The sequence below is a fragment of the Zonotrichia leucophrys genome, chromosome 4 (assembly GCF_028769735.1).
Source record: "Zonotrichia leucophrys gambelii isolate GWCS_2022_RI chromosome 4, RI_Zleu_2.0, whole genome shotgun sequence".
In the NCBI taxonomy this organism is placed as follows: Eukaryota; Metazoa; Chordata; class Aves; order Passeriformes; family Passerellidae; genus Zonotrichia; species Zonotrichia leucophrys.
Window position 1 is genome coordinate 9,938,108 of NC_088173.1, and position 16,564 is coordinate 9,954,671.

The 16,564-nt window shown below is 33.7% G+C and overlaps 1 protein-coding gene across 1 annotated transcript in view; it reads right to left on the bottom strand.

Annotated features, from left to right (window-relative positions):
• SGCZ (sarcoglycan zeta) overlaps nt 1–16,564 on the bottom strand; it is a 394,721-nt gene that overhangs the window by 9,532 nt on the left and 368,625 nt on the right. The window contains exons 6-7 of the mRNA XM_064710453.1: nt 14,347–14,419; nt 2,683–2,806 (exon numbers count right to left, since the gene is read on the bottom strand). Of these exons, the coding sequence (XP_064566523.1) occupies nt 2,683–2,806; nt 14,347–14,419 (197 nt within the window). The remainder of the gene's footprint in view (nt 1–2,682; nt 2,807–14,346; nt 14,420–16,564) is intronic.

Sequence of the window (16,564 nt, forward strand, 5' to 3'; positions counted from 1 at the left end):
TCAAACATTAAAAAATTAAATTTCACTAACTAGAATAAAAATGGTACAAAAACCTTTGCATGCCTTTCTAGTACAAATTGTCTTATTGTGAAAATGGTTCACAGATCCAATTCACAAAGACAACACTTTATTTGTGGAGGAAACCTGACTTATAAGGCATTCAATTCTTAAGCTAAAATGATTATTTTTAATCCAGATACTATGTCATTTTAGAATGTGTTTTCTTAAAAATGAATAATGATAAAATCTTTAAGCATTTTTCTGTACTGTCTGTTAATGTGGTTATCTGTTGGGCTGTAAGCAGGAAAAGCAATCAATATTTTGTTGTGTAGATATTTAATCCATCAGATGTTTACCCTGGTTCCTCACACCAGGCTGCAATTAGTCCAGCAATTCCCTAACGGGGCCATAGTAACTTTGCACAACAGCTAATGCTCTGGTGCCTGTCATATGCCTTGCTAAGTGTTTCTGCGTTTTCCTCTAAACCTCTCCAGTGGAAGAGCTTAAACAGTGGATTGTAGAGGCATTGGTCAGACTGCAGAACAGAATTTCTCTGTGGATTTTTGCTACAGTTCATTTCAGATCTTATTGAAATTGCAAGCATTCAAGACTTTGAACTTTGTCAGATGTATATTTATTGAACACTTCATTGGGGAGATTGGATAAAGATTGGTAATTTGTTTTCTGATAATTTTCAATCTAAAATCTTTGTAGGAAATCACAGATGTGCATAGTCTTATCACAGAGAAAATAATAATTTTCAATAAGAAGGTCAGAAAAGTCAGCTTTTCTCTAGCATTTTTTTACTACAAAACATTTAATACTAAACTGAATTTCAGTTTGGAATAAAACATAATATAGGCATTATATTTTTTCTTGGATTTCCATTGTCAAAGTACAACTGAGGTCATAGGACATTGTTTTCAAAACTAATTTTCCAACAAGATATAGTAAATACTTAAGAAAAATGAGAAGTCATTTTTTTCTAGATGAACATTGCAATTAAATCACAATGTTGATCTAGGAAAAAAAAACCTGACGGATCCGTAGATAAAATATTTGCATGAAGAGGTGTATAATGCAAAACAAAGAGAATATAGAAACAAGCATTGCCTAAAGAATAATGGAAGAGTAAGGAATGGTAACAGTCTTTCTGTTGGCTTCTCTTTTTTTAACTTTAATTTGAATTCAAGTTTTACTTTTCCCCTCTGGCAATATCACAAAGGGAAAAAACAAAGAAATACATTCTATTTGTAAAATTTATGCTAATAAATTTAGGAAACACAGTAGATTTGGACAGGTAGGGACTTATGAAAGGGAAACAAGACAGGTTACAGGAAGCTCTAGACTCAAAAATACTCACAGAAGGGACAATGATGAGGTAGGACAATATTTGCTATTAAAAGAGAATTCGATTTTTTTACTTCTATCTCAGCAATGTTAGGAAACAGTAAGAGAGGCGGTAAGTAAAGATGAGAGACTGGGGAAAGAGCTGATTTTGGAGAAACTCAAAAATAAGTTGGGGTATGTGGTATGTAAATATTTGAGACTCTGAATTAGGAAAACATAGTGCTTTAATTATGCTAGAGATACTTGCATCAATAAAAAAATGTTACCAAAATATGATTTTGATGCACTATATTGGCCAAAATGTTCCTGTTTGCACCGTAATGCAGAGTGTGCATTCCAGGGAACTATCTGCCACAGATGTGAATGTTGGTTTTGTTTGTTTTTGCCTATGTTAGATAGTATGTAAAACATCTAGAAACATTTGGTAGCGAATACAAAACACAAACACAAAAGGCAAAACATTTCTAAAGAGCTTCATTCACAGTGAAATATTTACATTATGAACTTCCAAAAGTGCTGTACTGTAGCAAGCCCCTCTGAGAACAATTTGAAAATCTATCAATTTCTCCAAAGTGCTTAATAGAAATCTGAGAGCTCTTGATAGCTGTCAACAAGATCTTTGCTTTTTTTTTTTTCCCATGTTATGTCATTTTATGGTCTAAAGATGAAAGGACTCCCATACCAGCAATCTTTCATGCATTTCTGAAATGTATAGATTACAGTCCCAACAAGTGACCCAATTTTGAATCATTTGCATGTGTTCACACAGGTTTACACATGAAGAATCTTTACCAAAATCTTTTTATGTCAATTAATTATCAGTGATCTCTGAACCAAGACACTAATGAAACAGGAGAGAATATATGATGGAAGTACTCTATGTCTCTTACAGAGGTAGTAAAAGATGAAGGAGTTAAACCACAGGTAGAGCAAATTTGTTAAACCTCTTATTCATGGTTTAATGATGCATTAATCTAAATTAATCCAAACTTCTCTGTTTTATTTTGACAGATTAATCCAAGTTATTTTTTACCAGTATCATGTAACCAATTCTGTTTCTATGGAAGGTTTTTCTTTGATTCTTAATTTACAAGTAATTCTGATCTGTATCAGCTAAGTTTATTTTCAGTGTGAATGAAATTATGGATTCAAATATTTGTAAAAAAGGAAATAAGTATTAATAGTTGAACAAGCTAAAGCAAAATTACTTTAACAAAGGCAAATGCAGAATACTTTTCATGTTGTTTACCTTGCTGCTGAATAAACCCTCCTCACATTGTTTGTGTTATGCTGGGCAGAGCTGTAGAACATTTCTCTGCTGGCTGAACTTACCTCCCCTTCTGTGGACTGCAAGTGCAGTTCTTTCCTACAGGTAGCCTTTAAGTCTCCTGCAGCTGCGTTGACTTGCACTCCTCTGGGTGCTTCCATCACCAAAGACCTAGTAGGAGATTCAAGTCTAAAGGACAAAAACAATCACTGAGAAAAAAATGCACTGAATTTGACCACCAAAAACTCCCCAGCCTCAAAACCCACCATGCAGGTAGATATTAACATATTTTGAAAGGTAACAAAGGAAAACCAGATTATATGTGGGATTCTATGACTGCCTTTTATGACACAGAGAAAGAAAAATGTTAAGCATTTAAGAATATACTAATATAAACTTATCTGCGTAGTGATGCCTTCTGACACTAGCACTTAATGCATCCAACTGTGCTAATACTGAAATATAGGTACTTGAGAATCTGCACATTTCTGTTAATGCTTCTGTAATGAGAGTTTAATATGAAAATCTTCTTAGTGACTGATGACAAATGTTTAATAAAATAAAAAGAAAACAAAACTTTTAAATATTTTAAATTATGTGAAACTGGTTAAAATTGCTTTGCCTTGACAGACTCATTCATGTTTTGGGTATGTTTAGCAGCTTCATGTATGGAGAGAGAAAAAGAAAATCTGTTATGTTGCTATTATTTGGGGGGGGGTATTGTATGGCTTTTCTGCTCCCTAAAATACTCAATATGTTCATATAACCCCGTTACAATAGGGTTAAGACACATATCTTGGTATCTTTACTCAAAGCAATTCTTGTTCTACTGTCAGTCTTTCTGCTTCTCACTCCTCTGTGCTCAAGATCATCCATCAACCTTAATGCAGGGCTATGATACTTTCCTAGCTGTGCTTTCTCACAGTATTGCAGAGATTTCTCTTGAAAGGGAAGTACTAATGCAATGATTTTGTAGAAAACATGCTCACATGCTGAACAGGGAAAATGACAGGATGAAAACTTTACTGAACCAGGAAACAATAATTCAGATTCTGATTGTGCTCAGTTGTAGAATTATTGTATAGCACATAAGGGAGGGAGACAAAATTTTTTATCTGTTTATAACTTAGTAATATAATGACAGGACCCGGTTCCACTTTACCTGAACAAAGGATTTTTTTAAGATGAAATATGTTAATAATAAGAACGTCTAGGCTGAGTAGCTTGAAGAAAACGCTGTATTTCCCTCCCCAGCAAAGTGGTCATAGCTATCCAAGAATATAATGAAGTATTAGATATATAATGAATTTGGTCCAGAAAAGCCAGATGAATTTTGTCAAGCAATGGAACAAGATAATTTCAAAGTATTTTAACTATTGCATTTTTTAAGTAAAGAGAACAGCACCATATTAACATTTTTAAACCAAGGTGCCACATTTAGATGCAAAGAAAGTCGCTGAAATAGTGCCTGTGAAACATTTGTTTGTTGCATGTCACTGACTGAACAGGGAAAGGAAAAAAAAAAAGAAATGGAAAAAAAAACAAAAGGAAAAGAAAATAAAAACAAAAAAAGAGAGAAAAAATTTATTAGCAAACAAAATGGAGCTATTAAAAGCAGGTATCAAGATAGAGAAAAACACAAGTTTAGATACTGATATGAAAAAAGAAAAGTACATGGGATGCATATAGATAGGAGCAATAGAAAAATATCTATGTCTGCTACTGCTAGGGCGTTTTCTTTCTTTTTTTTTGATGCTTTGTAGGGAGAAGTTGATAGAAGGTTCTGCAGTTCTTTGTACTGGGGAAGAATCTAAATATCATGAATTATTTTATGACATACACAAGTGCTTTTCAGGGGCTGATTTGTGAACTTCTGATGGCTACAGGACGGCAGAAAAAGGGCTTCCAAAATATTTTTTAAATTATGTAAATTATAAAGTTTAGAAATTAGGTTTCTGAAAGTACTCCATTGCCTTAATGAAGTTTTACCTTGAACTTAAAAGGAAACTGAATGGTATAAATGTTAAATGATTTTATTCTTCCATTCCATATTTTTCAGCAGCTTATCATTGTGATTTATAATCTACTTTACAGGAATATTAACATTTATTTCTCCATGGTTTCAGATGCCATTTCATAATCATAAAGACAGAAGTGTTCTTAGCTACATTTATTGCATTGAATTCATGTGTCTTAGCCAAACCAAAAATATTTCTGGTTTCATAACACCCAAATCCATCAGACCTAACTAAAACTTTTCAGCAGGAGGACAATTAAAATCTGTTTTGGAACATCCATCAAGAAACTATGGCTTTCTTTGAAGAATAAACTTTTGTCAGTGTATAGCTTAGAGTTGTTTTGTCTAGTTTCATCATAGTTTTTCATGAAGTACATTAGCATAAATAACTTTATGTTTGTCTAAAAAGAATGTATTTGGATAATTATTTTCTCAACTTGAAAAGTTGATAATTACAGCCTTCTCCACACCACGTAGGAGAAAATTTTTAGACAATAGAGATTCTTAGCGGTCTTTGGAAATCAAATAATGTGGTAGAAATGTCAAGGAGTTACTAACGATCATCAAGGCAGATTTTAAACCAACACCCATCTATTAGTAAAACTGAATGCCTAAATCTGTTTTACAGTTCTTATTTACTTTTCTTATTGTTATTCTCTGTCTGATCTGCATCTGAAAAGAGACTGCAGTATGCTGCTGCAAATGCAAAAGTCTATGTACGTAGATTATTTCCTCAATATTTTGAGATAAATTAGGTTTGATATGCAGCTTCTTTATAATAATTTTTCTTTGCCATATTTCTGATACCTTTAACATCTACTATAAACTGATTGTTACACTCCACATTGTAATGCTCATCCGTCCAAGAAAAAGTGTATTATTATAATAGCATATGGAGAATTTGCTTCCTTTCAGATTTACTGATGGCCTGGTACAGTGACATTTACATCTATGAGTGAATCCTATTCATAAAATTAATTTTTCTTTCCCAAGCAACAAACTTATCTCATGGAGAAGGTAACTACTGCTATTATTAGGCAGAAACTACAGAACTGTAGGAAACACAAAAAGGCTTTTTAAAAGAGTTTTTAAATAGTATAATTGGTCAATTTGCTATATGTGATGAAGCAAGATGATCTATCCATAGCAGATAAGGGCTTTTTCTTCCTAATTATCAGTGGTTAATTTGTGAAAAATGATAAATTTCATAAGATCAAAGCCATAGGAATTTGAGTTGAAATAATGAAAGAACTATTGCTAGAAAAGGGAAACTTTTAAAATATCTTGAATATGTTCCTTTGAAGGTATTAAAATACTTCTCATCAGAAATGCAGAAACATTTTTTCTTCATTTTGTATTTTCTGTTTACAAGCTGACCTAGATTGTATTAGACAAAAATAATTTAAAATATGAGCCAAAAGAAAAGGTTTCTTTCTTGGTTTTAAGCAATATTTTAGATTTATTTCTTGCATATCCTTCATACTCACATGGGATATAATTTATCTATGTTATTTTTTTTTTCTGTTGACTCATGGAAAGTATTTCTTAAAATAGAAGGAAATAGAAGATTCCCCTGTGGAGAACCAAATAATTTATTTGCTTTCTGTCTATTTAAGCCCTATATCCAACCCATGCTACTTAGTAAAACAATTGATATAAACCTCTACCATTACCTTATTGCTTATACTATTTACAAGGTTATACATGCACCTTTTACAATATATATATAAAAGTAACTAAAAATATTTTTATACATTTACTTGTATCAAAATATGCACTTCAAGATGCATATGAATCATTGCCATAATATTTATATTTCTTGAAGCTGTTGTATTCTGACGCTTTAAATAAAGTTGTTATTATTATTATTATTATTATTATTATTATTATTATTAAAATAATAATAAACATTTAAAAAGCACGGGTAGATTTGAAGGCCTCAACATTCTTAATATTGTTTACTGATCATCATCTTTTCTTTGTTAGGAAGCAAAATTCTCATATGTTCATGGGAAACTTACTTTTATGTATGTTAAAACCTAATCTTGGGCATGATTTGTCTCTAGTTTTTTGACAACACACACATCTCTTAAGTAACAGAGAGTTACATAAGTGTTTCCTGAAATTAGTTTTGGCCTGAACCGATAAATATTAGCCTTTTTTTCATCCAGTTTCCAACTCTGCAACTCATGGATGATAAAATTAAACAGAGGAAACTTTCATGACTTAAATCAAAATAGAATGGCATTCAGTACCGCATTTCATGTTATGTCCATGCTCTGCATGTCACTGACTTTGGCATGTGTCAGCATGCCCTTATTATAGCTTCTAAAATTCTCACTAACCTACAAATTCGCTGGGCTCAAAGATGAGTTCTAATTGCCCTGTACATGCCAGAGATTTAAATCCAATAGGTCTGCATTGTCATAGCAACACCTGAAACCACTGAATATTTTAATGTTATTTGGCATGGATGATAATTCAGAAAAACAATTTTCCACATAGGGAAGTAAAGAATCTCTTCTGAGAGTATAAAAAAAATATATATTTCTTACTGAGGAGAAATAAAAAGAAACAAAAGGTCATTGAGGAGTTTTTCAGAAGTGGTGTTAAAGGAATAGAAAGGGTTCTAGAAGAAGCATCAAGGAAACGTGAGAAAGGCTGGAAAAAGCAATATTTAATGCAAGAGCTTGACTAAATAAGCAGGCGATATGAGGAAGGTTTAAGGGAACTTAATGCATGATTTTTTCCTAGCATGGATGAAGGCAGAGCCAGAATAGCTAAAGACAAGAAAGCTCTCCAAATCAGAAGTAATATGAAGAAGGAAACAAATCAAAAACATAAGTTGCATCTCAGGTAGTAAAAGTCCTGCAGTCATAAGTCAAATAAAATGCAAATCTTAGAAATCAGTAGAAATGTTAAGGTTTAGAACATGAGCTTTTATTTCTCAGAGAGATACCAAAACATGCTTGAAACTCTAAACTTCCAGGCTCTGAGAAAAAGTTCTGGATATGAGGCAATCCAAAACAGATGCTTAAGGAAAGGTATGAGAAAAGGATTTTTCATAGTCCTGACAACTTAGAGCTAACCCATTCTACCCTAAATGTTTCCCTTTGCATTATCTTCCTTATTTTTATTCTGGCTTGAATCCCTTTCCATACATGCCCTGCCTTTCTGCTAAATATTCTTACATGAAGTTTGTCTTTACAGAAATAGCTCCATTACCTGGGTTGTCTTTCAGAATATATTTCCTTAAAATAGAAATCCATCTTGTCAGAAAGAGATTGAAGCAACATGCCCACAGAAAAGGCTCAAGTGCTTGTCAAGAGTTAGATCTGAAGATAAAGTGCTTGGGGGAGTCTGAAGAGTCTCACTTTTGAAAACCATTAGTTTCCTGTGATTAGGAAGTAACAGTCCAGACCACTTGTAATTGTCTAATTATATTTTCTATATAGTTTCTCTAAGGGGCCTTAAGCTGATATAAACAGATCTATTTTAGCTGAGGCAAACTGTTACATAGCTTGTTCCACATTTTGAGAAAACAGCATCTCATGGAAAATTATTCTGCTGAAAATCCTGTCAGGTCTGCTTCAAACTCTGCAGATTAAGCATAGCAGATACCCCGGAACAGATTTTCCAATGGCCCATATTTGGATTATATTCAAAAATTCCAAGAAAATAAAAAAAATCAGTCAATCATAAAAAAAAAAAGAATCAGAAAAGGTTTGGTGAGTTTACTTTCAGTCATTTTTTAGGGCAATTGCCAAACTAGAGAGATATTTTTACTTTCTGCAATACAAAATTGAGTCGCAGATTTTGAAGAAGTCAAATAACTTTTAAAATTATTTTGGCAATGAATTCAAAAAAAGATAAAATGTGAATTGCAGGATAAGACATGTAAAATCATTCATTCTTCTCTATAGTTTAAAGTTATCTTTGGAGTTCTCTGTATAATTGTAGATATAAGCAATAGGAGCTGTTTGGTGGACTGTAGAACTAAGAGTTTCATAAGCTCATGTATTCCCTGTAACTTCTCAGTCTCCTCATTCTTATACCCAGTCAGTATGAGCTCCAGATCCTTTCTCTGGCTCTGACATTGCGCTAAGACAAGAACCCAAACCACACTTCTGCACTCACAACCACAACACTGCTGCAAGCTCCATGCACTGCACGTGCCAGAGCCTTCACCTGAACTGAAGCAAGATGCTGCAGAAGCTGAGGGTATTCCGGAGCCATGTGTATACAAATGGGTAAAGCAGGAATTTCCAGTACTGTGAGCTGATCTTAGATGGGCACCAGCTTTCAGAAGACACAGAGAAACCTAAAGGTCTTCTACCTTGTATGAAACTGCCTAACTGCTTCAGGAACTCTCAAATTTAAGAAGCCTTGTTTTCTTGTGAAAGTGGTTAAACAGTATCACTGAAAATGGAGATACTCCCAGAAGGGAAAAGGAGCGGCTGGAGTGAGGAAAAAATCTCAGTGGAGAAATTTGGTATAAGGACAGAATGGGGAAACTAAAGATTGCTCAAATGGAAAAAAAAAAAAAAAAGTAGCCCTTCTTAGTAAGGCATTAATAAGCCTGTTCACTTAGAATCAAAAGAAAGATATGAAATGAAAATATTATGTATGTTAGAGAAGCATTACTTCATGGCATATTGTACAACTTTTATGGACTATAAGTCGTTTAACAAATCATATTTCATCAGAAAAACTACAGCAAAATGCAGGTATGGTGGTATGGTGAAACAAGACGGTATTTAGAGTCCAAAGCACGTCAGAAATGAGCTCTGGTATCTCTAATATCTCCTGGGCATGGAGCACAGTTGCTCCATTTAAAAAGGTAGTAAAAATTTCTATCCATAGTGTCTGTGAGAATGAAAAGCTTGAACAAATTGTGGGCTGTTGTGCCTAGTCCTAGGCTGGACCTATGTGAAATTCAAATTAATTAAGTGGCAGCTTGGATCTGGAAGCAGCGTAAAAGCAACCACAGTTGAAACAAGCCTTGCAGGAGCCAAGGACACAGAGGAGGGCATCTACTGAAGCCTTCACCATCTCCCTCTGACATTCTGGGCACTCACTGGCCATGCCTGCTGTTAGATGTGATGCAGCTTCATGAAAACAAAGATCCTCGTCTGCCTTCACAATAATTGCAGTGTGAAGTTGCCATGTCTTTCATTAACCCAGCGCTGGGCAAATGCTTTCTACTGCTACAAGCTTTATATGGCTTTTCAAATGAGACTGATTGTGTAATATATTTACTCTCATAACCCTGTGCAGGCTGAGACAGCTGTGCTTGGAGCCCATCTGTGGGTTCCTGAAGGCATGAGATGGCATAATCATAAAGCAAATATAATCATAAGCCCAGCAGAAAAGGACCTGGAGGTGCTGGTGGCAGCAGCTGAACATGAGCCAGATGTGCTCATGCGTCCAGGCAAGCCAATGGATCCTGGCCTGTGTCAGCAACAGTGTGGCCAGCAGGTCCAGGGCAATGATTGTCCCCCTGTGCTCAGCACTGGAGAGGCCACAGTTTGAATCCTGAGTCCAGTTCTGGGCCCCTCACTACAAGAAGGACATTGAGGGGCTGGAGCGAGTCCAGGAAAGACAACGGAGATGGTGAAGGGTCCACAGTGTAAGACAGGGGAGTGCTGAGGGAGCTGGGGTACTTCAGCCTGGACAAAAGGAGGCTCCAGTATCCTAAATTAAGCATATGAAACTCAATGGATTTTTCTATCTCTTGTAATAGTAATATTTTTATCCTTCATATCTTGGTTCCTGCTAGAGCCGTTTCCCTTTCCATTGTCAAATATAATCATCATCACTGAACACTAAAGCAAATTATTCTTTCAATTTAAGAGCCATACCCAGATTCATGTGTTTCTACTCTGTCCTGTCTGCACAGCAATTAGAACCTATCATTACTGGCTTTCTTCTCTGTTTACTTCAATATTTAAAAAAATTGTATATATACACATATATATACACAAACACACACATATATATAAATGTATATAATGCATATTTAAAAAGAGAAGAGCATGTGTTTTTAAAAGAGAAGCTTAAATGTTGGAAATTTTTAAAATTTTACTATGTCCATACCTATTTTTGTATGAACATGTATGTTAAAAAAATTATATTTTCACCAGCTAGTGATAAGACTAAGCAAACAATATCCATGTCAATATCCATGCCCAAACAATGAAATAACTAACACAAACTATGAAAAAAAAAAAAAGTAATTATTTCTATTTTGTTAAAAAAAGGTACTGAAAGTAACTAGAATCTGATATCATTAAAACAGCATAGGAAGAGAGACAGGTTTTTTTACTCTGCTGCATCCAGTTTTTGATTAGGTTTTGTTTATTATTTGATGTTTGGCTCAAAAGAGATGACAGAGTAATGGAGATTTTGTCACTCTCAACATGCTCAGATGACTAAAAAGTTAAGGTCAAAATCTGATGTGTTTTCTGGCTCCAGGCTTTTACAAAATATAATATTCTGACCTATTAGTAAACCATCCCTTAAATGTCACTAAAGGTGTCTCTTACAAACCATCAGACAACTCTGAATGAACCAGACCTCCTCTGCAAGACAGGAATATTTTTAATTCTTAGCAGAGGTAAAGTAGAATCCAACTATCTTGCACGGTTCCTTGCCACTTGATCAATTTTCATCTCATTATTCCCAGCATTAGCTTGCAGGATTAACTGATTGGGGTGTGCGAGGCATGACATAGAAGAGAATTTTTTTTTTTTTAATTTGAACTTGTAGTTATCTCCAGAGGACAACAAAAAATAATTCATCCCCTTATTAAGGATGTTACTGAGGGCAAAGTTATCTGCATTTAACTACTGTCAGTCCATTTTGTGCATGGATATTGCCTATTAGTGCACCATATTTTAATGCACTATTTGCCTAAAACCAGTATTTGGGGAATATATTGGCAGTTTAGTTTTCCTAACTGTGTTCCTGTGAGAAATAGTAGTGAGAGAAACAGGAAGATTAAATTATTAAGATATAATTCATTTTCCAGATTCTAATGCATGATTCTTTTATGCCACTTATCCCAACTAATGAAAGTCATCTTTAATTAGTTTTTGGGATTTGACACAAAAGCTTTCACAAAGGATTTTATAACAGCACTGCCTGAAAGCAAAACCTTTCTAGCAATTATTTGAAAATTCAAGAAAGGAGAATGATGTGACTCAAATGGTTGAACACATAGAAATTAATTACATTAGTACTCAACTCAAGTTTATTTTCACACAACACACTTTTAATAGTAAATATTAAGGGATCTTCTCTGTATGAAGACCTTAAAATCTGGCTATAGAGCTAAGAGTGTCTGAGGCAAGGTTCAGATATGTGGAGCTAATGTGAATCTGACTATATTTTTGTCTTCCTGCCCGTGATGGATTAAACTAAAATCCCAGGAATTACTATGATCCTTGTGGGTATCAAATTCTTAGACCAAATTTTCTATTTGTCCTTCATTCAGAATAATCAAGATGGTCATTATTCCATTTTTTTAAATCCAGTAGTCAATCATTTTACATATACAAGGCTATGAGCAGCTTTCCAGCATATTTCCTCTTTTATTTGGGAGAAAAGAGAAAAAAAGTCCAAATGCATATTCCAACATGAAAAATATGGGGTGATTTATACTTTAATTAATGATCTAATATATATTCCATTATCTTTCAGCCCTGTATACAATAATTCTCATAGTCTACTATATTTGCACCAATGCACTGCAATTTGCTGTCAAATTGCATTCAGTTTTGTCCACTGAAAAAAATGAATAATGTTTATTCAGCAAACTTTCTACACTCCCATTCCTTATTCCTGACACAGAGATGCAGCATCTGGAACAATACTCTAGGTGATTTTAGGACTGCCATTATTGGACACCTTAGGTAAGTTTATTCTAAAACATTAAAAAGTAATAGGACCAGCCCTATGAAATGTCCTAATAGTAATTGTCATAATTTTTAAATTACTAAATTGACTTGAGAGTTTTAAAAAAGAATATGACAAGGATCCAACTAATATAGAGGAGCACATGTGTACAAAAACTTGCAGAACATAGTATGGACTGAATATATTAAGAATAAATCACTTACAAGTAAGTTAAAGTTACCTGACCCAACTCCAAGGGCATCTGTTTCTTCACTTTTTTGAATAAGAGGTATGGGTTAAAATAATCATTAATGAGAGGGCAGGAATCTGAATGCCTAATGCTTACTAATTTAAGTCCATCTTGGAAAAATGAACTGAAGTTACAGCGGAGTTGAAATCATTAAGCAACAATAGGAATCATGGCAATGAATAAAGACAAAAGACTGGAGGGGTGAATGACCCATGCGTGAATTTCAGAAGCAATATGAGGTGATTTTAACCTTACTTAAATTAATCCTGAAGACAGAGGACTATCTGTTTTACCATACATTTTCACTCATTATTTAATGATTAGAAAGAAGTAGAGGAAGCAAAATTACTGGTCCTCTTAAAAAAAAAAAAAAAAAAGCTTGTTATGTTCCTTTGATTTCTGCTGAACTTCCTCTGATTAGAGATCACATCACCTTGGTGATTGTCACTAATAAATGCCTTTACAATTATTTTCCACAAAGGACTGACGGGAGCCATGGAAGGGAACAAAGATTTTTAAGATAGAAATCCAGTGAGTGGTATCCTCTGGAAGAGCCCAAAGCTATACATTACTTTAAAATGTTTGGTGTAAATGGTCAAAAACAATCATTAACTTCACACACTCCATGTATAATGGTCAAACCTCTCCACATTGGCAGCTTCCTGCAAATGATTTCTGCAGCATTGATATTGGTCAGTGCCTTTGCAAATGTAAGGCTGAGCATTTAACCATTCCATTCTGCAGCAATCAATCAGAAACACTTCTGGGCAGGTAAAGTGATAGTTATATAATGTTCAAAAATCACAGTAGGATTGAGTCAAAGCCTATACTGTTTCTCACCAGTTCTACTGGGAGTAACACGAGAAAGGACCTTTGATTTTCTGTGATTCTCATTATGAATCACATCTATATAAATCACAGATTAGTACTTAGCAGTGCACATACATGCATTTCAAAAAAAAAAAAGATTTCATTTTACACTTTTCCAAGTTTTCTTTTCTACAGATTCCCTAGTAAATTTTAAACTTAATCTTTTACTATCTACTTATTTCTCCACTTTGACTGTACACAGAAAAATTTTACATTTAGAAATGTAGCCTCACTTGGTAATGAATTTTTAAAAAGTGTATGTGTTAGTATTAAAAAGTCCAACAACCCAGAAACATTGCTAAATGGAAAAATTTGGGACAGTTTACTTAACTTGGCCTGCATATTCTGTAACAGCTTATAAAAAATCAAACTGGTCTGATGCTATTGAACAATGCTACACACACTGGACCTTACAAACACTTGAATATTCCAGTCTCTAGGGAAAATATATTTCTCAAGAATGCCACTATGGGAGGCAGGTCATATATAAAAAGCACTATATTTTACATTTCATGCAATGGGAGTTTGTGGGGGTCTTTTGACTAGTTAACAAAATGGCGTCTATAAGGGTTTTTGTATCTATGAGTCATTAAATAGGCAGTATATATAGAGCTATACAGATATTGTTCTTTTAATCCAGACTTAATTTTTTTTGAGAATATTTGATTTTAAAGCAACTTTTTGAACAACACCTACTTGAGGTCTTGGGAAGGTTCTGCTCTGATATGGGGTGTCTCCACAGAGTGCCCAAACACTGCCCCTTCCGTGCCTAAAATACATAAATAAAATACAGTAAAATTACTTTGGAAAATAAAAACACATTGAAATATATGACCACAAATTGACACTATTAGGAAAAAATATCTGATAAAATCCTTTATTAATAATTTTAAATTTTTCTTCATATTTACATTTTCATTTCTATATCAAAATCTGGACCAACATCCTGTGAAGCTCTGGATTTCTGCTTTTACACATAGAAATCTGGAACACTTTCAGATCCAAATTTTTCAGAAATGGTTTGGCTGAATGTTTGTCTCCATATTTTGGAGAACAATTATTTTACAGAGAATGGAAATTATATATTGGTGTATAAAAACACAGTAGAGAAATATCTGCTGCATTTTACATTCTGGTTATTTTGATTACTTAAATTGAGATGCCAAGCTTTTATAAGTTTTGCCTGAAGTTGCTGGCTTAATCTAGATATCTGACAGTTTTGGAGTTTCTTTCTATCAGATCTTTCTCAGTGAAAAATTTTATTCTCATGGAATGTTCTTTGTGTTGTTTTAGAAATGGACACTAAGGTATCTCCTACTGGGCACTTAAAATCCAGACAAAGAAAATGGATAGCAGTTTTTAAAATCTGAATTTCTTCTCTACTGAATTTTGATTTATACTACCAGGTCCAAGTTGAATAAGATAACTCCACAGTTTTCATTAGACAAGCAAGAATTTTCATTGAGAAACTCCCCTTCAATTAAAAAAATACAACTCTAGTAAACATTCACTGAAGTTATTTCAGAAAAAGACAATTCTTTAATAAATTTTAAATGCATTTCTTGAAAGAAAATGATGGGGGAAACAAAAGAAAAAAAATAATAAGGATCTTTGTTCTTTGTTAAAGTAATAGAAAACTCAAGAAATTTATATGTAGGGAACAGCAATATAAAATCAGCATCTCTCTTACCTCCCCCCTCTAAGGACTGAAGACATAAAGGTTATTTATACCCTCACTTTACATTTAATAGATAGAAATAGCCTCCATATGTTTTTAGCATTTGAAATTTTCCTCCTTTTGTTCACTCACTGACAACCATCATGCCTAGCTTTGCTTACTGGTTTATCCAATGCCATTACATAAATTTTGCTTTCCTTCTCTGAAGATGGTTTACTGGGCATTGTGTAAGGCAAGTAGCCTAGAACTAGGCAGGGAAAGTCTTTCCAACAGAGAACCTCCAGCAAAAGGGAAAGATCTCAATAAAAATGTGCAAAATGGGTAATGCATTTATCTTCTATTAAAATAAGATCAAGGAAACTGTCTGGGATAACTATGGCTCATTACTAAATATTCTTTAATTAAGTGCTACATTTCAATAGCAGAAGGTTTCTAAGACTTGAATTCCGAGTTGACCTAAAAGATACCTACAATATCTCATGGTAGGTCTGCAAGAAGTGCTCAGCAGAACATAGCCACCACTCTAATTGCTACAGTATTTTAAATACAATAAAGTATTTTCAATTCTTAAAATATTAAAATATTTAGCAATTTTTTTCAGAAAAAATGGATGTCAAAGAAGATAGCTATTAGATACTTTTACAGTTAACCAATGATATTTAGTTTCAAATCATTACCAGGATTTAAAAGCAGAATGATGTTATAAATGCCAAAATGGTAACATTAGTTTTTAGTGTTAAAAGGAAAATAGCCTGAGAAAGAGGCAAAACCCCCCCAAGTTAAGCAAACTTTAACCTTGTAATAATTTTCTAAGTTCCACCTTCATTAAAAGAAAACAAAAATAACCAATCAACCAAAAAACCCCACCAACTCACCCCACCCCCCAAAACTTTAATTGTACAGTAGTCTATTAGTATGGAGTATTGAAGAGAGGAAGAGAAGAGTAATGAATTAAAATCCTAGTTGTTTATCTCCTGGAACTTATAACCATTACAAACATTCTGGGAAAGAACACTGAAAACAATTTTATTACAACCACTGCTTTGAAGATCTCAACAAAAAAAAAAAACCTGAACAAAATCCATTTTCTGTAACCAAGCTTTACTGTGTGTTATTGTGTTATGGAAAGCCACAGGAGGAAAAAACCCAGCATTTCTTTTTTCCTAGTATTACTCCTAAATGTTCTCTACAGAATCTGTTTTTTAAATCTGGCAATGACTTCGGTTTCTCTTTCCT